General features: G+C 37.1%; 1 protein-coding gene across 1 annotated transcript; it reads left to right on the top strand.

Moving 5' to 3' along the window:
* Positions 1-276: 276 nt before the first annotated feature.
* Positions 277-26712, top strand: gad2 (glutamate decarboxylase 2). Its single transcript, XM_006634108.3, has 16 exons — positions 277-1456; positions 2018-2077; positions 2275-2415; positions 3008-3241; positions 3909-3999; positions 6053-6165; positions 8405-8520; positions 9845-9924; positions 10028-10082; positions 10928-11044; positions 12600-12664; positions 13692-13770; positions 14083-14232; positions 17410-17517; positions 20093-20182; positions 24043-26712. Exons 1-16 carry the CDS (start codon positions 1384-1386, stop codon positions 24214-24216), a joined length of 1746 nt encoding a protein of 581 aa, XP_006634171.2. The 5' UTR covers positions 277-1383; the 3' UTR covers positions 24217-26712.

Below are 26712 nucleotides of genomic sequence, written 5' to 3'. Positions count from 1 at the left end.
ATTTAAATTGAAAATAGTTTGGTGCAGTTAGAAAAATAAATAATAATAATAGCAACAACAACAATTCTAATAATAATAATAATAATGGTGGTGTTAATAATGACAATAATAATAATCAAATCAAGGTGCAATTACTTCTCCAACGAAGGACAGTACAGTGTATATGTTACCATATTTAGTAGAAGCACATCATTCCCAACCTATCCTTGAGCCCTTCAGATTTTTCGAGACTGTTTATTCCAGCTGATGTTTGGCGTCCAAGATGCATGACGTTTGAGCACAGCCTGACAGTGGAATTTCAGAAAGTGCCTAAAGGGGACAATCACGAGCCACCACAATAAATGGACTGCAGACGTGAATGCCACGCTTCACGGAGCACTCAGTTTGAATTCGCGCAGAGAACTACGTGTTATTACTAATGATGTCAGGGCTGCCAAGTCATTTTCCACCGGAGGGAGGCAATTACTGAAGTTGCGGGGAAATACGGGGATGAGTTGAATGTATTGGAGCTGCTGCTTCCCAAAAAAAAGAAAAAAAAATCCAACAGTATGTTCGTCCAGTCACATAGATGCATGTTACCATCAACAGAAGTAGAGGGGACAACTGCTGCGGTTTAATGGTCACGACCCACTACGCAGACTTGCTCGTCATCTTGTGATTCAGACTGGAAATTCTTTAGTGACGTTAAAACGAGGCAGAACCGTGGAGGGCTTGAACCTTAAATTACTTACTAATTTCATAATACACCCCCGTGGCTATTTGTACGGTGGATTTTCGACACGGATATAAAAACACTGTCTTGCTCGCCTTTAAACAGTTAAAAGCCTTGTGTGATTTGCGGAGCCCGACGATTACAAATAGTGACTTCTAAAGCAAACAACCAAGAAGGGCCTTTCTTTGGATTTGTGCTTGTGTACACGCGAAACCGATCCAATCACCTAAATACACCAACAGATGCCCGTCTGAGAGTGAGTGTACTGTACCTGCCAGTTGTTTCAGACGCGCTTGAAAGGCGCGCTTGTGATTCGGTGTGAATAATCACCTCTCCTTCAACTGCAGCTCGCACTGTTTAACTGTGCCCGAACTTAAGGCTAATATTAAACAGCGACATAGTGAATGATTTGCGTTTCAGCTGTTTGATACCTGTGGAAGTCTGAGATGAAAAAGGATTCTCCGTAGAAAGGTGGCAGTCACGTTTTGCGCTTGCCAGCTGTGTATTTGTCTACAGTACATTCAATGTCTGGGCAGTTTTCTTCGATCGGGGGAGAACGTAGCCGGGACAGAATCAGCACCGCGTAACTGAACAGCTCCTTTTCCCTTGTTGACTGTCCGGATGGGCGCAATTTGTCTCGTTTTCTGAGAAACTGCTAGCAACAATTCATAATGGCATCACACGGCTTTTGGTCTTTTGGTACTGAAAATGGGGGGAACAACAGCAGCCAAAGCCCAAGCACACGTAAGTAAATACCAGGACCCCAAAAGTATGTATCGCCCGTTTATTTTGGTGTCAATGGTACAGATCCGAGTGTTTATATTAATACTGTGATCACATTTCGGGGCATTTAATTAGCAAAATGCCCAAAATATTTGAATTGCTGAAGGAAATAGTCTGTGATTATTTTAGCAAATTTTTCAAAACAATGTCCTAAACCAACAGTGACAATGTTATGTTTGACTATCTTTGTGCTCCGAGCATACACTGTATGGCACGCGTATTATTTTTCTCAAGGTTAAGTCAGACAGAAAACGCAAGAATTAGAAGATTAATTTGATGTTAACATATATGTTAAATGAAACTTATTTAATAAGTGTTTAAAAATGAATAGTCGAGTATAGTGATCTTTTTTGTTCAGTTATATACCAGAAGGTTAAAAAGAAGACACACATCATCCTAGTTGTCTACCGTAGGACTTTTTAAGCTTTCTCCGTAAGCGTTTTAAATATCAATGTGTACACACAAAGGGACGACCTTGTGAATTTCAAAGTTAACCTTTTGAAACATTTATTATTCGTTTAGCAAGGGCTTGGTGTCAGGCTGCCCAGAAATTCACAGGAGGGCTTGGATCAAAATTATGTGGTACGTTTTACTTTTTAAATATAACGATTGCGAAACAAAAATTGAGAATTTTATTAAATGTATATATTGTATGGAATGTACGTACTGTAAATATGACTTCTTAATTTTATGTCGTTATGTCGTGTAGCATGATTGTACCTTCATCTGTAAGACTCATTTTCTAACTGGAGAAAAAAACACTGTTTTAAACATTATAGCGCTGCTTTCTGTTGGAGAAGGGGAAAAAACGACTGACTCCACAACTAAACAACAAGGAGCGACTTTAGAGACCTGCGAGTGCAGCAAACCATGCAATTGTTCCAAAACGAACGTAGATTTCTCAGTCCTATATTCAACAGGTACATAGCGCAATGATCAAACTCGAGAAATCCTTGTTATTTTTTGTACACATACCTGTACTGCACGGTATGTATTGTATAAGCGGACTGCAAATCTGCGGCTGGATATACAATATATATTTGCAGACTATAGTCTTGGGACCCTTCGTCTGAAACAATGTTATTCATTATGCTATTTACTGTGATCGTTTTGTTAAATTTTTTTTTTTGGTTAAAGTGAGATTATTTCTCCGTTGTAACTTTTGGGCACTGACTAGCCAGCAGTAAGAACACATTAGAAGAGCTCGGCAACACTTTGTAGCAGTGCAATGGAGGAGTTGAAATGTCATTTCCACTGGTTGTCTAACAAATACATAAAAAATGTATTATGATACATGATAGACTTACAAGATTGTTTCTTTTTCAAAATTATCGTACGTTCTGGAAGACCACATACTTTGCTGTTTCTGAAAACCACATTTAGCGGATTGTTTTCTAGAGCTATTGATATTTTAGGCCTGTAGAAAATGTACGTAAAAAAATGTTCGTAGTACTGTAATAATACGAAAATTGCATGAAAGATTTTAAAACGTTTATGTATTTTATTTCATAGATCTACTACCAGCAACAGATGGAGACCTAGCAACCATAACTTTTCTTCAGGAAATTGTGGATATTTTGCTGGCGTACATAGTGAAAACGTTTGACAGGTCAACAAAAGTCATTGATTTCCATTATCCCAACGAATTGCTTCAAACAAATAATTGGGAGCTTTCCGACGAGCCAGACACGCTGGATGATATTTTGTTAAACTGTCGTGCAACGTTGAAATACGCGATAAAAACAGGTATCTTCCCTTTGTGTGCGCCGAGTTGACCCGTCATCGTCATCGCGACAGTATTTCCGAGAGAAGAATGTGATGTGAAGTGTTCATAGGTTTTGAAAATGATTCCATCTGAATGCGTTCAGAGAGTAGCGTTAGATACTAGCCTGTTAACCCGAAAATAACACAGTAATGCAAAATAAAGTCAACAAGCCTGTATCTAATGCTTTACACTGTAGTCTGTAGTTTGCAGGTATTGTATTGTAATAATAATAATAATAATAATAATAATAATAATAATAATAATAATAATAATTATTATTATTATTATTATTATTATTATTATTATTATTATTATTATTATTATTATTATTATTTGCGCTAATGCCATAGGCATTATCCTGACATTTAAACAAAATAAACTATAGTTGAATTCAATGGAGTATCGTGCAGCTTCAGTACGCAGGTCTTTGTCAGTTCATGCTAATGTTAACTCCTACAGTGTTTACTGAAAAGCCATTTACTGTATTCAGCAAATATTTGGGACTACTAATTGAACTGTTTTTTGAGATTTTTAAGAATATAAGCACTGTGATGAATGATTAATATTCCTATACCATAGGTATTGGCATAGTAGTATTATGACTTATTATTACACGAACTCTATTTCTTTACTGCTTTCTATTTATAGGCCACCCCAGGTACTTCAATCAGCTTTCTACCGGATTAGATATGGTCGGCTTGGCAGCGGACTGGCTGACTTCTACCGCTAATACGAACATGTGAGTATGAGACACTACCACAATGCAAGCTTATTTTTCATCTTGCTTTTTTCTGTGAGGAATATTATATGGGTACTTTTAAGCCTATATACTGTATGGCCTTTTAAATAATTATATACATATAAAGAAATATGGAGGAATGGCTGTGGATGCGGTTCTGTACTCTGGCAGTTGTATGTGATTCTCACACTAAATTTAGATCCAGTGTACCTGTAACTCAGGAATGGCCACAGACTTTGTGCCATCTTCGCACAGAACTGGGAATCTCCGATGTTCACAACTACACAACTACGGTGGCAGGAGCATTTAGTAACACGTTACATAAGGGAGATTTCACTTTGACAACACATAAAGGGATTAATTGAAGTTTATTATGAAGCAAGCACGGAAGATGATTGCTCATTATGTAAGAAATTAAATGCATCAGTCTTGCAGCTATTGTTAAATCCTGTATGATGTAGTGAGTCCCAGTAAAGCTGTTAGACCCAAAGGAGCAGAGTTGGGAATCACTATAATAAAGGACATCCAATAAGATTCTCGAAGCGTTTAATATTGAACTGATCCATGTGATCAGACTTCATCTAAGTACTGGATAATTCTCTTTTATTTAGTTTAATTTTTGTGGAGGAATGGTATAAGTTTTTTATCAGTTAACATTTATCTATTAATGACTTGTCTCTTTTATCACTCAGTAGCAAAGATCTGCATATTGTACTAACAGCAGTCATATTTTATAGCTGACTGAAATGTTCCAATGTTTTGTGATCTATAAACTGCAGCTGCTATTTAGAGTACAGATTCTCTCTTATACTTTACTGCCTTGTTAATGTGGTCTCATTGAAATTATAGTGTACCCTCTCTCAACCAAAGAGAACCAAATTACCCCCGGAAAGTGATACAATGATGGTCTATTGCTCCCACATCTATATTAATGGATTCACAATACATGTTGTGGACCATTAAGTGATCATTCATTGGGAGCTGCAGCACGACTGATACATACCGTTATAACTTGAAATAAAATTCATTACCAAAGTTTTTTGAGAATGCTTAAGACAGGATTTCTTGTGCTTGAGCTCTCACAGCAAAAGTAAGTGCAATACTGTTGAATTGTGACATATAAAAGTAAGCAAGTAAAAATGCACTGTGCTGTATCTGCTCTGTAAATATAAAATAATAACAGTGGCAACAACAAAGTGTTTTTATGAAGTGCCAGATCAGGTCTGGTTAGTGCCTGGTAACTGTACTGAGCACACGGGAGACCAGCTCATAGTCTCGCATGTTTAATAATATAATAATAACATTAGTTAAAGCTGTCATTATTTGTTGTGTTGCTCTCGCAATGCAAAATGAACTGATTGAAACACATAAAACGTGCTGAAATAATGTTAAAAATGAGAATCTTTTTTAAGAAAATCTTAAAATAGAGTGCTTGGTTGGAACTTTGTTGAGGAGATAATTCAATCTAGGAGGGAAATTGCCTTCTGAAGTTTTTGAAGTTGTAGTTGGTTTTGTTAAGTATCATAACTAAACCAACTTCTGGCAAAGAGCTGCAAGTAAATCTTTAGCCCCTGATCCTAAATCAAAAGATGTATTTCGGCATTTTTCCCAACAATTCTCTTTTTGTTCCCTTTTTGAACTTTTATTTTGTTATGTTTGAATTGTATTTTATTGTATTGTATTGTATTAATAATAATAATAGAAATAATTGCTTACACTTACATAGCGCTTTTTCTGGACACTCCACTCAAGTAACAAGTAATGTTACAAGTAATGGGGATCCACTCCACCATCACCAACGTGCAGCCCCACCTGGATGATGCAACGGCAGCCATAGTGCGCCAGAACGCTCACCACACTCTTAGTGGGGAGGAGAACAGAGTGATGAAGCCAGTTCATAGATGGGGAATATTTCTTAAGGCCGATGGGAAATTTGGCCAGGACGCGGGGGTTACACCCCTACTCTTTTTGGAGAGACACCCTGCGATTTTTAGTGACCACAGGGAGTCAGGAATGTGAGTGATGGCTCCTGTGCTCTTCCCGCCGGCTCCAGGTTCACCTATGAGATCGCTCCGGTGTTTGTCCTGCTGGAGTACGTCACACTGAAGAAGATGAGGGAGATCATCGGCTGGCCGGAAGGCAACGGGGATGGAATATTCTCTCCGGGTATATGACTCTTCAAGGTCTCTCTGAGCTGAAAGGGATTGGCCGGTTCCGATCTCACCGCATCTGAAAGTATCAGTTGACTGGTTCTCATGCAGGGTACCCAGGTTTCTGCACACATTTTAAATGACAGAGAACAAGTAAGGTGACTTCTCCTGTCAACATTGGAGAGAACGTTTGATTTTAGATCTGCATGTAAGCCCTAGCAATTGATTTGGGGGGACAGATCTGTTAAAATACATCTTCTCCCTAACAAGATTTCTGAAATGCTCAGTAGCTTAGGTACAGTACCTTAGTATAAGGTCAGTCATTTTCATGCATGCAGTGACCAAGTCTCAAAAGTAATCATTTAAAATAAAACTTGTTCTTTAATTTAATTTGGAAACTATTAGCAAAATACCATCTTCCCTGCATGCAGGGAAGAAATTGAAATGATTTTTGTAGGGCAGGGAGGAGGGGTAGGGGTGCTCCAATGATTGCTAAGCAACAAGTAAAAAAAGCTGCTTTCATGAGTGGGATTACCATTGATGGCAGGCTCTTAACTATGATAATGCCAGTAAAAAGCTTTCAATCCATTGTGAAGACCTTTTAGAAGCCCCTTAAGGTTTTCAGTCAGGATAATTTAGAGGAGAAGTTATATTTCAAATAATCATTTATCAAACAAAATATGAAACAGTGGCCTTTGGTGTCAGTGTTTGAGGTACCACTGTCCTGCCATAAACCAATGAATACCAGTTTTCCTGACCAACCATAAGCCCTGGGCAGGGGAGTATGATGTTGGTACAGTACCCTCTCTGAGACAAAACCAACTAAGCAAATGGAGACTGAAGAGGAAATAATTAAAATACATAGCAAGAATGACTGGTTGAGGTGGATTTGAAAATGTTTTCCTTGCTGTTTATTATATACTGTTTATTAATAAGCTATGCATAATAAGTACTAAACCTGATGCAATTGTACAGTATGCATTTTAAGAGGAAGTTACTTCTTCCATGTACTGTATAGCATTGTGGATTTGTATTGTATTTGGTGAGCTGAAGTAAGTTCCCTGCCTATACTATTGCTTCTTTGTCATACTCTTCTAGCGCCAAATGAGATACACAACAGTGATTCACTGTAAAATACTACATATATTCCCCCATTATTCTAATGGATGTCATTCCTAACATATTTGCAATATTGCAGTTCTGCAGCTCAGCATCACTGAGTCTGGAATTTATAGTTTTAATAGACCTTGGTGACTTTATTTGTATTTGAGGGTCTTCCACAATTCCAGGTGATTTAGCAACCACAATACTTACAGTCAAATGTGGTCCCTCTGATAATCTTGTTATTATATCATTACGCATGCTTTGGGGAATGAGTGTGCCTATTGTTAGTACACATACCTTCTTTGTGCATGCCAAGTCACAAACACAGATTTATTATCACATGCACTGCAATCAAAATGTAGAAGGTGTTGCAAAAGAAGAGCATAGAATCTATTAAGCATATCATAATCTCTCACAATACCATTCTCAATGAGGCAAACTATGTAAAAAACAACGTTTCATAAGCGAAAGCTCATTCAAAAATGAGTGTGGATTTTCTTGCAAAACTCCAAATAGGGCCTCTTAACAAAAACTGGAAATGGTTTTACTTTGCTTTTTGATTTCTATGGTATATATTCAAAGTCTTTCTTTAGTCATAAAATGGCTAAACCCCAAAAGCACAGAAATGAAGAAAGATAAGGACTTTAGTAGAATGGTGAACGTCTTTCCAATAACTGATATTTTCTGTTATTTTAAAAAGAGAGACAAAGGATCGCAATAAAATAAGCCTTTGAACTTGTAGTCAGCGATTTTACTCGAGAACTTTGGTGCAATATGTCTTTTATCCGCTGATAGACCATTAGATTGTGAAACACTGAGTCTTTTAGTCTGTAAGGAACTATTTTGGCTGTAACAGTCAATCAGCCTGTCAGAGTGTTATAGGCATGTATCGGAAGAGAAGTGCAAACAGAACCTATTCAAGGGGAATTGGAACAAAAAAAAAGATGTACTGTAAATGAGAGAGAAATGTAAAGGCTACGAGCTTCTCTTTCATCATATTGCATGAGCCGCACAGTGCAATAAGTGACCTAAAAGAGCCGTGAGAAAAAAGACAGAACTTCCTCGTCACTACATTTAATACACATGCGGTGCAAAACAATAACAATCTTGAATGTTAAAGACTGAAGCCCTGTTGAACTGTTTTCCCCCAGGTGGTGCTATATCTAATATGTATGCAATGCTGGTTGCCCGATTCAAGATGTTCCCCGAAGTGAAGGAGAAAGGAATGTCAGCTGTTCCGAGACTGGTTGCCTTCACCTCTGAGCACGTATGCCGTTTGCTTTATCGCAATCGTTTTCCTTTTTCTTTGCGGATCTTTTTTCATCTCCCGATTTGTGACACAAAGAGCAAAACGCTGTCTGAAGTCAAAGGCGTGGAGGAGCTCACGCGGATGTTTCACAGCTCATCCATGCTGTGAAAAGCAGAGATGGTTTGCAAGCCAGTATACAGTCGTTTTCCGGACTGGAGCCGTTCTTTATGATATTAGTTTGCTCATTTACATTTTAATAGCTTTTACAGCAGTCGATCCAGCCCCACATCCACTTCATCACACACATACAGAGATCCAGCGCTGCTCTTAGTCGATCTGTGGAATGAACACCAATACTGGTTGAGGTGTTACAGTACACGTTTTGGAGTACACCCAGGGACTTTTTAGGTGGTACAGAAATGTCACGAATGTAACAGTTCGTATGTAACAATTACATGTTATCATATCACCTACATACAGATTTCAATCATTTGTGACAGAAGGTCTTGGTAGTTCTTTGAAAGGTACTGCCTTCATGGCAGTGTACCCTGCGCAACCTAAACAGAATACAAACTTTTCTCATATTTCTCCCATGCATTTGTAATGCTTTCTCATGGTTTTTACATCCTAGCCACAGCCCGTCCCTGCACTGTTTTCATTTTACCATGTTTTGCTGCCATGGAATAACACAGCAAACATTTAGGACAGAAATGTGTCTTCTGTTAGCCTTTCGGTACGTTGGAATGATTTCTCTAAATGTCACATTCACACTCTGACGACTAACTCACCGCTGACATTAGAGTTGGCAGTTTTGAGGAAACTAACATTTATTTCCCCTTTGGCTTTCTGCAATATTTGGGTCACACTGTGAAGCACTCATGAAGTGAATGAATGCCTTTCCTGCTTGTGCCATTTCCCCATTTAGAACCAACTTTTTTTGTGCTTATACGCAAGGAGAAAATGTATCTGCATATATTTGTTTAAATTCCCATATGTGTGACCACGAACAAATGGTGTTTTTCTTTTTTCCACCACCAACAAAAGCTTATGTTTGTTAAAAAGAATGGCAGAAAAACAGCTGCTCAATTAATTTACTGCAGGTTTTTCAGTTTTATTAGGAAAGGCCTATTTTGAATTTTAGAACAATTTAATTATCCTTTTAAACGGTTGTATTAATAAATCATATGTGGTCATTTATTCAAAGATATCCTTTGAATCCTTAAAGGGTGATATGCTTATTTTCTGTAGAAAAATTGAATTATTCATGTGTTATTCAATAAAATCCAGGAACAACAGTACTATACTAAAATTGCCAATACATTTTATTTTATGTATCTTTCAGAGTCACTTTTCTATTAAGAAAGGAGCAGCAGCCCTGGGAATTGGCACTGACAGTGTAATTTTGATCAAGGTTGATGAGAGGTACGTCTGGGCCACGACACCGAGTCACTTGCAATGTTTTAGCAATACCAAATGTCATAACTGCAAAAACATGCAACCGATATAATCTGGTTTCCTTCTCCAGAGGTAAAATGATACCATCGGACCTCGAGAGAAGAATAGTGGAAGCCAAACAAAAGGTAATTCAATTATTCTGGAAAATACATAATCCCTGTGTGTTTTGATCATTTACGTCTCTGAAACCACATGCAGTCATTTTAATACATCCACAAAAATGGGTTTCAAAGGAATGTATCTGGGTCTCACACAGCACCATTTCAGAATTCAGCATAGTTACAGCTGGACGCTGGTACAGAGCGTGCATTTAAAAAAAAGGATGGCTAAGAGACTCAGTATTGTAGGGGTGTGGAATAAACAACTCAGCCATGTTGAAGAAGCCAGTACCCTGGCATCTTTCAAGAAACAGCTGAATAAAATCCTGGGATCAATTAGTAATTATCTGCTAACTACCCAACAGGATAGATGAACCTAATTGTCTCTTCTCATTTGTACCTCACTTATGTCCTTATACAATCCCTAGCTCTCTGGCTGAGAGGCTTTATTAAGAGGAAGCTTGCGATACACACATTTTTCCCTTTTGTGCTCGGGCATTATTAATGCAACCGTTATTTAAGCCTTCTTTACTAATGCATCAAGCACATTTTATTTTGAGAAAAAAAGCAGATGAAAAGAAATCAAAGCTGCCTTTGATGTATTATCCCCCAAATTTTTCTTCCCTGCGTACTGTGTTTTTTCGCTGTATTAAATAACCATTTCAAACTGTTTCTCGATTATCTTATGATCATCAATCATGGTAAAAAAAAGACAACAGTTTGCCTGGAACTGAAAACGAAAACTGTTCTCTTTTATTACAGAAAGGGGTCGTTCTTAAAAAAAACGTAGGTCTTGTTGCATGTTTATTCCTGTTAATGTATGGAACCTGATAACACTGATTAACCTGACAGATAGCTGTGTGTTTCTCCAGGGCTTTGTGCCGTTCTTTGTCAGCGCCACAGCAGGCACGACTGTCTACGGAGCATTTGACCCTCTCATTGCAATTGCAGACATATGCAGGAAGCACAAAGTCTGGATGCATGTGGATGTAAGTTTAATATGTAATCACTGCTCTATAGCATGTCTCTTATGCTTAACTCACCTAAGAGGTAGAATGGCAATACATTTTGCTCTTGCTATCCTTTTAGCTGAGTTTGTGCTTTGTAATTGTACTGTGAACTCTTGCATTTTAACAATATGAAGAGGTTAAACATTTTCCAGGAGGTCCATCTAAAGATGAATTATGTAGATGAATGTTAATACAGATGAGTAATACAGTATAAACAATTACTTTCTGACATGTTTCATCATAGACATATAATTGTTTTTTTAAATAAACGAAACACCTAATTAATATTAGATTAAATGCAGCAACATTACATATGTACCTTCATATTACTATTTTTAAGTGCAAGATCCTTAATTGTCAAAACTAACAACAGCCTGGTGTATTGATATGCTATATATTGTAAAACTCATGGATTCAAAGAATATTAAAATGTTTTTAATTGATCTAAATAGTTTGACATGTACAGTTTCTAAAATACACTGTATATTTAAATATTAATTATTATCTGTGATATATTTTTCCACAGGCTAAGGTCTTTTTCCAGAGCTATTGTTAACGTTTTGCTGCATTTGTCGAAGACAGAAAGGAAAATCTGGCTCCTGTGAAGTATCTGATCTCCTGTAAAAAAATGCTCTGTTGTACTACAGATCCATAAAACAATCAGCAATAAGTTCTGCGAGAACTTTGGTTCCATGCAGGGCATGAGTGGATTCATCTCGATATCATAAATTACAGAAAATGTTGGCCCAGCAGCCCACGCAGTAAATATGCTGGTGCTTCACAATACAAGTGTATCCCTCAGGAACGAAACACGTGTGGCTCCACAAATGCGCATGTAGCCTCATCCCTGCCTGCGATTATGCTCTTTCAGACACCCTCAGGCCATCCTTCTGCTGTTAGTTGGGGCCAGCTCTAAAGCACACCTGCCTTTTCTGCGCTTCCTCTACTGTTAGAGCACGTGCTGTGCACTCCAGTCCCTTGGAGCAGCTGGTTGGAGCTCCAACTGTGGAGCAAGACAAACAACAGCAGAGAAAAAGGGCTTTACTTATCCGTGTTGATCATCAAGTACAAGCATTACAAAGCTAAGTGGCATTGGGCATTCTGGCTGTGGCCGACCATCAAACCGCCTCCCATTTTAAAGGAACCCTTACTGTATCATTGATGTCATTTGCTGTGGAGCCATAAGCAATGTTGGTTCGTTGGCACAGCAGCAACGCGATCAATGCAGCTGCCTCACAGTTCCTGGTTCCACTGTGCAATCCCCTCGTGCACTTTCTGCGTGCAGTTTGCAGGTCCTCCGTGTGTCCGTGTGGCTTTTCTCCAGATGCTCTGGATTTCTCTCACAGTCCAAGGATATGCTATCCGGGTTAGGCTCCAGCTCACTGTGACACTGTACTGGAGTAGGCAGTCATCAAAGAAGTATCGATATTGCCAAGCCTCCAGTAACAATCTACAGCACTCAGAGTCTCCGTATGCAGATATGGCAATAGCTTGCATAGCACTGGAAAGAGATTAACTTATCTTTCGTTTTTAGGGAGCCTGGGGTGGCAGCCTCCTCATGTCCAGGAAACACAGATGGAAATTAAATGGAGTTGAAAGGTTAATTTCGTCGCTTGTCTTTGTGTTGTTTGCAGTGACATTTAGAATTCCCAATGACAGACAGTACCTTTTATTGAATCATAATGAAAACATGCCTCGGCACTTTCCCCTTCTCGTCGGAGACAGACAAAACCGGCGCGCCGAGAGAAAAGCAATCACATAAGTCTTGTTGTGCTTGACTGGCTGTCATCATTTCGCACGACTTCAGTCTTTTCAGCGACTGAAGAACCTCTCTACACAGTGAAATGCCGTTTTTAAAAATTAAAAGTGTAGCATCCAATACAGACACCTTTTAATGTTTACATAAGTTCTCTAGCAGTGTGGAAAAACAGAAGTCAAAGCTTTCGAAGATTTCTCCTCAGATTTATTTTATAAAGTATACTGTCCTGCAGTGTGTCAATAAAGACCTGTGTTTAAATGAACATTGTTTTGTAAAGGTGATTCCATCAAATATACTCTTTATGCTCCTGTGCTTCTCTCTCACTTGTGGTATGCGTGAGCTATGCCCTATGGCCATCATTTCCTTAGAGAAAGGAATGGGTAAATTCACCTCTTTAACATGTGTTGCTCATTGATGTGGTATCTAAGGGTATTATTTACAGCCACTTGCAGATGTCAGAGCTTCCTGTTTATAAAGGCCATGGCATTGTTTAAAATATAATGCAAATCCTAATTTATTTTAGTAAGGGAATAGGAATAGCATGATGGTAAGGACAGAATTAAAACTGGTCTAAACAAATGTAGAAGTTTGCCTTTTTGTTGAATGTCCTTTGTCTAACGGTCAATGAAAAGCACCACGAGCAGCCACGCTAGTTAAAGAAAATAAATACCATTCTTTGCAAGATTCATAAAACGAATCTGTATGGTGAAGTTTGAATTTCTTTTTTTGTGCTCACACCAATTTCTTCATAGTTTTTAATGGTTCCCTTTATTTTTTCAAATCTCAAATTGTCTTTGTTTTTCTACATCCCAAAATGTGTTACTATTATTTCAAATGTTGTTGTTTTTTTCACATTTACTTTGTTAGGGCCAATTCTGTGACATGGAACCCTCACAAGATGATGTCTGTTCCATTGCAATGCTCTGCCCTATTAGTCAGAGAAGAGGTAACTGTTTCTTTTTTGTTTTAAATAACACAATAACAAAACAATACAAAATGTGTTTATTTTTAGCAAAGACCACCAATTCCTACAAAATTAATCCATCTTTGCGTGTATAACAAAAATGTGACTTGTACTGTAGTTTATATTGTTACCTCAGACATTTTGTGTTTTCATAAGAGAATTGTCAATTGTCAGAAGGAATATGCTCCAAATATATACAGCTAAATAATACAATTTTGACAAACATGTTAATGTTGCTGGACTCCTGACGAACAAAGGCAGCTTCAACAGCTCCCTTTTCTCTCCTATCTACAGGGACTGATGCAGCGCTGTAACCAGATGCACGCCTGCTACCTCTTTCAGCAAGACAAGCACTATGATCTGTCCTACGACACGGGCGATAAGGCACTGCAGTGTGGCCGCCATGTTGACATTTTTAAGCTGTGGCTGATGTGGAGGGCGAAGGTAGGTAGAGGTCTAATATACTGTAAAAGGATTAGAATCCCAAAATAAATTCCCACACAGACTATGACTGTGTCACAACTGAAAAGCTCTCAGATCCAAAATGTTGTGCATTACTTCTGTCTTTTCACTTTTTAGTGTGGAATCGACCTCTACTTGTTCAGTTGGTCAGACAGGTTTGGAGAGTGCTCTAAATGATCAGTTCAAGAAGAGTCTTGAATTCGCTTTCATTTCCAGCACAGATAATACCGTTTTAGAATATTAAAAAACACACAGGTGTACCGATAATTCCAGGACCCTCTATCTCAAGCACTTTCATGTCACCATTAATGCTTTGCATTTGAAATGCAAATACACATTGGGTGCAAGGATAACATCTAACTAAGAGATCCTAAATATTTTAATAGTTTTGTCTTTGCACATACTGTATTACAGTACATTAAACAAACCACTCTGTTCCATTAGTATAGAGTACACAGGACATTGCTAATTGTGCAGCAATGTATGAAGTACATCACAGGACATTAGGCTTTGATAAATCTAAACATTCTGTTTGTTTTCTAAGCTTGTTCTCTATTGTGAGATTGTGGGACTGTCTTGCCTTAAGGAAACATCATGGCTTTTTCCTCTATCTGACAGTCCAGTTCAATGAAAATCAGTCGAGATCGACAAACGTTAGGAGTGATTACTGCTGTTTGGCAGTGGGAAGCCAGGCTAAATGCATTCCCAGTGTGACAATGCAAACAGGCAGCAATGCACTTCACACTGCTTCAGTGTTTGTGTTTTAAGCAGCAACAGTTCAAACACTGGTGGTTACATCTCAGTTTCCTTTCTTATTTATATACAGCGTCATGAAAGAGTTTTCAGAGCCTTGCATTGTTTTTACACGCTGTTGCTTTAAAGCTTGTGTTCATGACACTTTGAATTAATATTTTTATAGACGCAACCTTCGCCACACGTTCAAAACAAAATGTAGCAAAACAGCCAAGGTTACATCAATATGCAAACCCTGTACTGTGACAAACTGAAATGAATGTAGGTGCACAAAATGAACTTATTAGCAAGCCACACAAGCAGCTGAGTGAACTCTGCCTGCAGGCTATAATAGTGGTTCTCATAATTTCAGAAGAAAAACACCAGTTGCTGTGAAATTCCAAGATCAGGTACTGAATTTCAAGCCAAGATTCAACCATGAAGAATAAGGAGATTTCAAAGCAAGTCAGGGGTAAAGTCATTGAAAAGCACAAATCGGCAGAGGGGTACAAAAAAGATGAAAAGCCTCTGAATATCCCTGCGAGCACAGGCTACTCTACCATCGTGAAATTCAAGGTGCATCATGCCACCAGAGAAACTCCTCTCCGAAATGAGCAGGCAGGCAAGGAGGACGCTGGTCAGGGATGCCACAGCGTGGCCAACGACGGCTTCAAAAGAGCTACAGAACTCAATGGCTGAGATGAGAGGAAGCACGTATGAGCCAGCTATGTCTCAGTCACTCCATTATGCCAGCCTGGCAGAGTGGAAAACCCCTCTCTCAGCACCCATGGAGTTTACAGCAATGTACCCGAGTGATCTGCAAAATCTGAAGAAAACACAGATGGAACAAAGTGCTTGAGAAACGAATGTTCCCAGCTGCTAAAGGCTTAAAACAGGTGAAGGTTTCTGTTTCAGAAGGACAATAATCCAAAGCACGAGGCTCAACCAACAGGGTAGCTTTAGAATGTGAAAGCAAACTATCCCCAAGAAACCTGAGAGAGCTTGAGCCAATCTGCTAAGAAGAAAAGACAAAAACTGCACCGGGTGTGAAAGGTTGGCTTCTGGCTGTAATTGCTGCCAGTGGTGCAGATGCCAAATGTTGACTTCACAGCTCTGAATACTACCTAAGTCAACTATTTCATTTGTATTTTCTCTTTAGGTGTTCCTGATATGTATGGTAACTTATCTTACCCTTAGGAATCTTCAGTTATAGAATTCAGGTATTAAATCAAATATTAACAACAACAAAAATGTCTGCACACGCATTTCATAAAATTGCACACCGTTAAAAGAGTCCAAATACTTTTGCAGTGCACTGTATGTCTTTTTGTTTGTGCAGTCATCTAAGTCTCTCTTTAAACAGTTCTTGGAACAAGTCCTGTAAGGTTGATCTGTGAGATGTCACTTTGGGAGACTTAACAGTACTTTCGAGAAGTAATCCACCATGGTTACAAGTTACTTGAATAAAAACTTCACTGTGTTTTAACTTTGCAAAATTCCACTACTTGACGCGACTTCAGAAATGTTGTCAAATTCTAATAGAAATGAAGCCAATATAAATGTCACAATACCCTTCGCTTTCTCCTGAGAAACACAAGTGTAGTGTTAAATCACAATAAATAATACAACAAATATACTAAACTAACACCCAGATGTGACAACACACAGCTATGACAGAACACATTGAAGACTTAAAAGCCCTTTAAATTTTTATTTCCTTAATTTCCATTCTCTTCCCTCCCCAGGATAACTGAAAACTAACTATAATAAAGACTGTATATGCATTACTTGTAATACAGCTACTAATAAAAATATACATGGAACATATACATAATTATTAATAAATAACACTTTTATTAGTAAATACGTGTAATGAACCAGGAAGGCAGCTGCAAGGGTGAAGTTGGGGTGGAGGGAGGGGTGTGCAAATTTGAAATTTGTTAAATATAATGTTTTTATGAGGCGTGCTGTTGTACTGCCTTTCAAGCATAGATCTCCTCTGCCCTACTCATTTTGATGCTCCTGGTAGTAAGCTACATTTTTTTTAGAAACAACACTTTTCAAACGATCGTACTGTATAAGTTGCAGGTAAAAGCAAGCTTGAAAAAATCTGAAAATGACTCAAGTGGGGGCAAGTTCTTTCGAGAAATGAAGCACATTAAAATTATTTCTTCACACAAACTGTAAATCCATTAAATATGTTCTTACCTGTCAATAAAACAAAATCAGTAGAGTTGCAGCTTGATGTACAAGTAGATTAATGCATTGAATGTACAGTAGCATGTTTTATCCAAAACCATGTGTGTGTTTGTAGAGACTGCTGAGGTGACTACACCAGTGAATTACTCAATGTAATTTGAAATAATAATCTGCCACAACAGTTGAGAAATAATTCTTAATGCATCTGTTCATTTTTCCTCATGTCAGGGAACCGTAGGGTTTGAGGCTCAAATTGACAAATGCCTGGAGCTTTCGGAATACCTTTATAACAAAATAAAGAACAGGGAAGGTTATGAGATGGTTTTTGATGGAAAGGTAAGTTACGTTTTTACATTTCTGTCATTCAATGTTTTGCCTTACCCTCTGCAAATTCCTGTTTAGCTGTGATTTCCTTCATGCAGGTGTTAATAGTTAAGGAGTAACCACTGTTGTTTAGGTGAAGGAAAGTTTGAAAGTTTTTAGGTTGTTTTTTTATACTTTAGGTGTATAAAATATACTGTATGTGATACTCGGGGCATTATTAGAAAATTGACTTTGTTATGTAGAGTCTAGTTCCACACAGTGTTTTAGACTTCCTCTTTGGGAGACTGAAAGTATGAACGTATTTCTTACAGAAAAGCTAACATTCTTTCTCCATTTTCTTTTATTTATATTATTTTTGATTATCTGATTTTTTTATTTTGGAGTGCGTTCAGAGCAGATTCAGGGGCAAGTTGGAGGGGGGGGTGCTAAGTATATGTTTTATATTTTGGTTTAAAATAAAAGTTGGTAAAAATGTCTTAAGCTTATCAATGTCACAAAACCTGACAGCTTCTGAGCTGTTGAATTCAGCACATTTGATTCCACCCATAAAATAGGGATATGTATTAGAGTAAATGTAAAACTGAATAGTTCAACATTAACCTTGTTGGTATTTCCTTGTTCAGTTGATGAATAATAAATAATAGTTTATTTTATTGGATATATTGTATTGCTGATGTGTAGTCAAATATAAAGAGAAAAAGAAAGTTGGAGTGTTACTTAACTGACAAATGCATAACACATGCATACATTGTGGTGCTCATCGATAGGCACAATACTACAAAACACAAAAGGACATAAATATTTGTCTTGCAAACAACAACAATGACCACAAGACCACACAAAATGAAATACTCTGTCCTAACAGGAAGCTCACCAACACACTTTCTTTTAATAACACAATTTCAGAAATGTTCAAACTGAAATACAGTTGTTGTCAGTTTCCCATTTAGTGTCATATGTGAACTGTGAGAGAGAGAGCTAATGACAGCCCTACCAAAAGGTTTGCCTGCCATTTACAAATAATAGTTAATGTTAATGATAAACGATGCTAACAAAAGAACACCTTGCAAATAACAATGAGAAAATAAACTGATTTTACACATTTTCATTTTGTGCATTTACAATGATTTATTTGAATCGGTTGCATGAGATATGATCCAGGACAGTAAAATTGTACAGCTATGTTACTAACATTATTTGAAAAGTTTATATTTCCCAGGGTGCTTCTTTTGTTTGGCAAATATGGTACTATCAAAATTAATGTTTTTTTCCAAATTAGGTACACTTAAGCCATTTTCAGGATGGGGTGAAAGATTTTAAATATTGTCTATATGTCGTTCATCCACCCTGAGTGACAAATTGGCTTTTTTTCCCCCATAATAAATATTTCATTTCAAGGGTTCTCCTCTCAAGAGTTGCCATTTGTTGAGGGCCATCAAACCTCTATTGATCAGTTCAAGTGCTGAGAAAGCTCCCTTTTATTTTGTTTCATTTTATTTGTGCTAGTAGGTGTCAGGAACAAGGGAATTAGTTTGTATGTTTTTCCTTGTCGCTAAGTTCACCAATACGCATCCTGGTGCAAAAGATTAGCTCCCAAAGAGTTATCCTGCGGTTTCTGTTCCACATTTTAGAAATCGCCAAAAGATTTTCTAGACATATTTGATTTAGGTTTCTTGTGATTATGTACAGTATAAACAATTTGTACCAGTATGTTCAATTTGCACCTATATACTGATATATACGGAAGACATTGGTACAAATTTACTATACGCATTCACAAAAACCTTCAATCAGGTATATCAAGAAAATATGTTGGCGATTTCAGAAATGGGTAGCAGAATCATGCACGCCTGCATGGAAACTTCTGAATAACAGTATAGTATCTACAGTTTAAAGTCGCAACGGATTTGGAATAACAGCATTTCGGGTGTGGTGTGAAAAGAACAGATAGGAACTCCAACCAGAGAGAGAAACAAAGCCCCCTGGAAGCTCAAGCAGCTCAGCCAGCTGTGCGGAGAGCAGAATTCAAAGCCAAAGCTTAGCTAGATGCTGGTGAATCTTATGCATCCCCAGATAGCAACCTATAATTATTACAATTAACAACTTGGCAGCAGACCTGCCATTAAAATGGCCCTGGTAGGCTGGAATCAACAGCTCGTGGAAGCTCAGCTACCTGGACAATTATACTGCCAGGAGAGCTTTTTCTTTCTAAAAATAGTTCAGCAATCTGAAATACACCAAGTTTCGTACTTTTTTCTTGGAGAACACAGCCCTTCATTTCATTGGTGCTCCTGGTCAAATGCCTGTTTATGATACAGTTGGTATGTTTTCATCTGAAGCTGAAGGAGGCTCCATAGCCAAAATGTTGTGCCTCTTTTCTTTTCTTTTCAGCGTGGAATGAACCGTTACCTGTCCCTTCACATAAATACTGAATCATGTCAGTATGGCTTTATTTTAGTGTATTGTTAAGATAAAGCTGACTGATTTCAAAGGGTCAAAGGAGGATGTGCCACATGTCTACAAAATGTAATGAGTAGTGTATAACTGACTGTGGTTTAGTGAACTGCATTTCTGCCACTCTCTCCAGCCTCAGCACACCAATGTCTGCTTCTGGTATCTTCCGCCTGGCCTTCGCTATGTGGAGGACAAAGAGGAGAGGATGAGGCGCTTGCATAAGGTGGGAGATTAATCTGCCTATTTTGTACAATCATACTTGAGCTCAATAACAATATAGAGCCACCCCTTACCCAACACCTCCCTCCCAAGCATGCATGCAGATTTCTTTTATTTTTTAGCAAAGGATACAAATAAAATCCAGGGTATCAAAAAAAGCACAGTGTAGAATACAACAATGAGATATGGGCAACCATTTATACATGTAGATGCCCGGAGCAGCAGGCGGCTGTAATCAGCAATTAGCACAGAGAGACAGAATGCGTGCCAGTCATACAAAGAGCCGGCTTTTTCTTCTCGATGAGCCAGTGCTTTCTTTTCAGGCAGGAAACTAGAAAAGAGTGTTTTACAATCCGGTACAACAATTCAATACTGACTTTTAGTCCAGAACATGGCTACGTTCTTTAAGACATCGAAATGACACAATAAATACAAAGAAGAGAACAATGATAATGTAACAGCAATAAAACAGATCCAGTTGTAACCTAAATCATGTCCTTCTTTGTATAGTCCATTTAAATCAACCCCTTCTATAAAACTTCAATTTTTTGAATGTCAGCTCTGTAGAATCCTAAAATGATTTTGTAAAAGCAATGACAGTGATTAAACGATATTCCGAATGCTTCAGAAATACCAGAGTTTTTCTGAAGCATTTTCTACATGTGTATACAGTATTTTTAATTACTTGGCAATACAGTATATGGAGGTAGAATAGCCCTCCTTCCTATTTCCTGAAACAAATAAGCAGTGAAGCAGTGCAGAAATAACTTTGTGTAATGCATCTCGAAAAAAGTCCTTCAGTTAAAAAAAAATCTTGAGTACAGAGTTTGAACAAGGTGATTGAGAGGGAAACTTACAAATTCCTGCGTTGTTTGAGTGCTGCACTTCATGTGTTTCAGTCTGTAGAGACACAACTCTGTAGAACTGGAGTATGACAAGGACACTGAACAAGGCGTTTGTTTCTGTGATATCTTCAATCTTTTATTAAAGTAATGCTTTGGGGCAAAGGCTTATCTCTCCTTGCTACTATCCAGAACACCAGTTATCCTTTCGCAAAATAAATACTCTGTAATTAAAAATGGTCATTGTAATTGCTCACCTTCTGTACTGTTTAGTATGCGTGGCAATGTGCTGATTGCACAATGAGCTTCAATTTCCTCTTTTCTGAAATGATAGCAATCCAAACTCATCTGAACAGACTTTATTAACATAATGAGAGTCTATTCTTTGCACATGCCAATGAATACACTGAAAATGATCATATTGTACATGCACCATTTGCAGTTACTACAAATGACAGGTATTTGATGACAGCATGCACAGGTTTGCTTTATGAGATGAATGCCATAAGGATGAAAACAAGGTTTTTCCCCCACTTTAATTCTAAATACACTTTTAAAGGTAAATATGTGAGAAATCCTGTAAATAAACCACCCCAAATCAAGTTGAGTTACTATCAATTAATTAAGTATTTATGCTTTTCTGAAAATGATTTAAATACAGAAAAGGCCCACATTTGTAACATTCATCTTAGCAATGCAATATTTTCCTTTTCGTAAAATACGTATTTTCATGCTTTATTTCTCTAAACACCTTGTTATGGTTCAGGAATTTATTCATTATTTGAGGACACTATGTGAATGTAAAAATACCAACTATTAACCATATAATTTATGTGTTATTAATTCCATAAATCTGTGTATCCCCTTTGATACGTAAGCAGATTGTATTCCTGCTGTCGATTGAGATCTTTGAGAAGAAAAATATTATCTGTGCCAGAATGGAAATATTTTACAAACCATAAGACATAACTGTTTTTCCCATCCATCAAATACAAGCATCTTAAAATTAAAAGCAGGTAAAATCTTACGGTATGTGCTCTACAGTGCCTTATCATATATGACATATAACAGTATTTGGTTTGTTATGCCATAAAACAACAAAAGAGCACGGGCTTAAGTACAATGGAACAATCCACTTAATTTTAATTTTAATTGCTTTATTTGTCAGAATAAAAAACAGGTAATATGAGGTTACAATATCAGTTCAATATGGTGATAAATAAAAAAATGGGAAAAAAATCAAGTTTTATTACTTGAGTTTTGTCCGCTTAAAACAGATGAACAAATAAATAAATCTGTAAGTAAATTTACTTTACTTGAAAGACCAGGTTCACATTATCAAGGACACATCGATTGCTACATTCTTACTATAAGGTGAAAATCACTTTACAAATCCCAGACCTTGAATTCCTTCTCTTGTACATTAGTACATTCGTTAATCTTACAGTTGTTTCTAGTGAAAATGTCCTGAGATTTTGTTACCAAATTGCTCTATACCCTGTTGTGTCCCAATGACTTTAGCTTGGAGCCATAAAGTCAACAGTCTCAAACCACACTGAAACATATTCAAGTAGAACATGTAACAGAGAAAGACACACTTGGGTGAGACTGACAGTATAATTAGCTACTGTGACATAGTGTCACTCACAAGAACTCCTCTAAGGAACAATTGAATCTATCTCCAAAAATCAAAAGAAATATTCTATTTGGTCTCGTACAAGGCTCCAAGGTATTGAATTCAGCAAAAAATAAATTACATTATTTTAGTTCCTGTGTAAAAAAACTAGCTTTGCCGTGCTGAGATGAACTCTTATGACCTGCTACAGTCAGTTATCACAACTGCCGCCTATTCTTTCCGTTAAGAATTACTCCCCTGCAGAAAATACTATTTGTGCATCAAGATAAAGTCTTAAAAAAACTCACTCCGGTGAAAAAATGAAATCATTTAATAAACTCAGTGAGATTGTTAAACAAGACCATCAGCTTTTCATTAGGCTGAAACTGGAAAACAAATGTAAATTTTGGACTTTAAAGTTCTTGTTTTTTTTCTATGACCAACTTTTTTCTACATTGGACATATATTTTCATTTACAATAAGGTTATCAAGACAATCCTATAATCAGAAGTTTGGCTATGAACAACAGCGGCTTAATTATATCTAAAATTGATACATATACTGCGCCGATCATTTTTTCCAACTGTAATTTAGTAAATTTCCTGGATGGGATAATAATAACAACAGAAACAACAAAGTTAAAACCAAGATGACTTTTGTCATCCAGCTAGCAATCTGAACTAGGTGCAAACTAATTTCTCCTTTACAAACATAATTTTAATGTTAATTCTGTCAATTTAAAGCTAAAATATTGATACGTGTCTTTATAGACCACTATAATATACCTAACTTACTTAGCAGCTGAACAGGCTTCAGTACGTCCAGAATTCTGCAGCTCATGTGCTAACTAGAACAAAACAACACTTAATCCTTAGTCCTCTGTAAATTGCAATGACTCCCTGTGAAATTTAGAGTGGAATTGTAGATCCTTGTCTGTGAAACTCACTGCCTAAATCCATTAGAAACTGGAAGATGATCAACATTTTTAAAATCTGTCTTTCTTTACTATATCTTTTAATGTATAATTTAGTTTTATTCTTGGTTTTATTAGATCAATTGACTTTTACATTGAGTTAAAAAAACATTTTTAGATTACATTATGATTATTTATGCTACAGTATCAGATTAAATTTTACATACAGCATACATAACTTTATTTTTTTTACTCATCAATGCATTTAGTTTAATGTTAAGGATCATACTGTCCATATGTAATCCTTGTCACTGCACTGTGTACAGTGATGAATTGACACATTTGCTAGTCGGTTTGAGATTCCTTACATCTGCATACTGATTTATTTTGTTTTATCTGCAGGATTTATTTGACCTCTAGACCATTATATTTTTAGTAAGATGTTGTTTTGAGCAAATAAATGACGGGGCGCTTTTGCATTTTTTCCCTGGCAGGTTGCCCCAGTAATCAAGGCACGGATGATGGAGTATGGGACGACTATGGTGAGTTACCAACCGCAAGGGGAAAAGGTCAACTTTTTCCGAATGGTCATCTCGAACCCCGCAGCCACTTTCGACGACATTGACTTCCTCATTGAGGAAATTGAGCGGCTGGGACAAGACTTATAGACCCCATTGACAAAATCTCATTAGACAAATGAAATGCTTGTAGTGAATGTACCAGTGCTTTATTCTTTCCTCTGAAGCTGTCCTGTATATGTGTCTATAAATGTCTCTGTATCGTATTTTGGGTGTCCAAAGCACTGTTAGATGGCTTGTGTCTGCCTTCCAGACCTAGATTAGATAATTCGATGTTTCCTTCATTCATTTCTTCATCGAGTGATATTGATGCAGAGATATTTTGCTCTAGGGTGGTGCAGCTAGCAGCATTAAAGTGTCTGGATCGAATTAATATTAATGAATAGGCAAGGGGTATCGCAAGCTGAAGAGTGCATTGGAAATTACAGTACTTCAAATTTAATACACACAAATTTCAGAAATGATTGAAGACTATTAATTGTAATTCACTACAATTGATAATTGTAGTAACCCACATTAAAGCAGATAGTAAAAGTCAAAGTTAATACAATTTTTCATTTAAAGGACCAAAGTCTATGTCCCTTAGAAATATACTCTATATTTATGCCTTTTTAGTATCTTGTTAATCTGTAACTTTTATGTAAAAACATTCAACATTTGAATTGCATTATACAGTATGTGAAAAACTATCAGAATGAGGGTCTTTAGGATTCCAGGAAAGGGACTTGTAAGATGTTGAAGAAGCATTTTTTTCAGAGCTACAAGAGGAATGTGTTGTAAGTCTTATTGGCATTGTGCCTCACTCAGAGCCTTTGTCCTTCATCTTTCAGAAGCTCTGAATTCACTTGCACTACAACAGGGAGAACAATATAGCACTCCAGGTGAATTAGATTAGTGATAGTAGAACTCAGCTAATCCCACAAAAGTACATAGATGTAAAAATTAAAAAGCACAATTAAGTCATAATAATGTTGATGAAGTGTCTGTCTGCTTCTGAGTATCAGCTGTAAATAAAAAGTGCTTTGATTTATTTGCACAAGAGCTTGATGAGAAACAATCCAAGCAATTACCTTTATGTATATAAAGTATTGCATATTGAAAAATAGTATTATGATTTGTGACACACAGCTACTTATTATCTGGAAATCATTATTTATACACAGTAAGTTTATAGTACGTATATAATTGCTTTTTAGCATGTGATCAAATACCTGAAATGGTAAATTCAATGGCTTATTTTATCTCATGTAGTGTGCTTTCAGGGACTGGTTTTATATGCAAAAAAGGGGAGTTTATTGGGATTGGTATTCATCCACAGTTTTGCATGGTAAACGAGTATATAGGGTATATCCTTAGGACAGTGTTATATGTTTGAAATTATGCAAAATCAATTTAGAAATGAGCCCTGTGTTCTTATTGTGCCCGTGAGTTACTTGATGTGCCATGCGCAGAAAATTGTTTTTGTGTCCGTAACTGTGTTGCCTTAGTAACAATTGCCAGTGCAGTCTCGTTCTCCTCAAACTGAGGCTGTGTACTTTAGGGTCTTGGCGTAACGATAGCTACGTGTGTGCAGTGCCTGTGGTTGTTGTACTGATGTGCAAAACGTGCGCGGTAAATATTTGAATGTGTCGGAGCTTCAGCCTCTAGTGAAAGTGATCACCTTGCTGCTCTGCTGTTGGCATCAGCTCTTACCATAGTAGAGCAGGTTGTCGATCCACAATGGAGCTGTGTCAAGACCTGTCTGTAAAAGGAAATTGTTTTGTTCAATTTTTGTTTTTAAAAAAGGCAACTGGGAGTCTGGTTGTGATTTTTTTATGACGTTTTGATGAATTTATAAAATGCATTAACATTAAAACCATTACCCATCATATTTCTTACCAATTAAAACATCTATTACTAAAATGTATTTTTTTTGCTCGCATATACAGTAGGTTCCTTATTGTGTGAAACATTCATCGCACACCTGCATGAATGCTATCTATTTTTTCTGCTTCAAATACAAGGTCTAATATAATATGGTTCCATGATCTGTTTCCCTTCGATAAAAACAAAAATTGCAAGGCATTAAGTTAGTGCATCAATAACTTGTACATCAGGAATTTCCCTGACTCTCAGCCACACCCTTGAAACTAGGGTGCAGAATGGTATCCCTTTTCTCTCTTTACTCTAAAACCATTGCCTATTTTAGTAAAAACAGCCCATAAAGACTGGAAGCAGAAACATGTCTTTTCTTCCTTAGGCTTTAGGATTGCTTATAGGTTGCAAAAATCCATTTGTGCATTACACAAAAAAAAGCACAAGAACCTTTCCTGACTGGAGTCAGCGTCCCACGCAGGGTTTAATGTCATGCCAAGGAGATGAGTTAAACAGAATATTACAATATTACGGTTGGGACAACCAATATTGCATTAACAAATGTTAATTAAACATTTGTCATTTAGGGCAAAAATAAAGAGAACCTGAAAAAGCTTCTTTTAAAAATGGAAACATATGAGCAAGCATTTAAAACAATATTGTAATCTGATTTTCTGGATTTTTTTGTTTGTCCTTTTGAGAAAATAAAAATAAATGTTGTTGCCAAACTGA

Source organism: Lepisosteus oculatus, chromosome 6 (genome assembly GCF_040954835.1).
Source record: "Lepisosteus oculatus isolate fLepOcu1 chromosome 6, fLepOcu1.hap2, whole genome shotgun sequence".
NCBI lineage: Eukaryota > Metazoa > Chordata > Actinopteri > Semionotiformes > Lepisosteidae > Lepisosteus > Lepisosteus oculatus.
This window is presented reverse-complemented; position numbering and strand designations above follow the sequence as displayed.

Bases quoted from the DNA above. Each gene is read 5' to 3' on its own strand.
- gad2 (XM_006634108.3), top strand. From the start codon at position 1,384: ATGGCATCACACGGCTTTTGGTCTTTTGGTACTGAAAATGGGGGGAAC. The intron at 11,045-12,599 runs GTAAGTTTAATA...TTTCGTTTTTAG, and splicing joins AAGTCTGGATGCATGTGGAT to GGAGCCTGGGGTGGCAGCCT. The intron at 12,665-13,691 runs GTTAATTTCGTC...TTACTTTGTTAG, and splicing joins AAATTAAATGGAGTTGAAAG to GGCCAATTCTGTGACATGGA.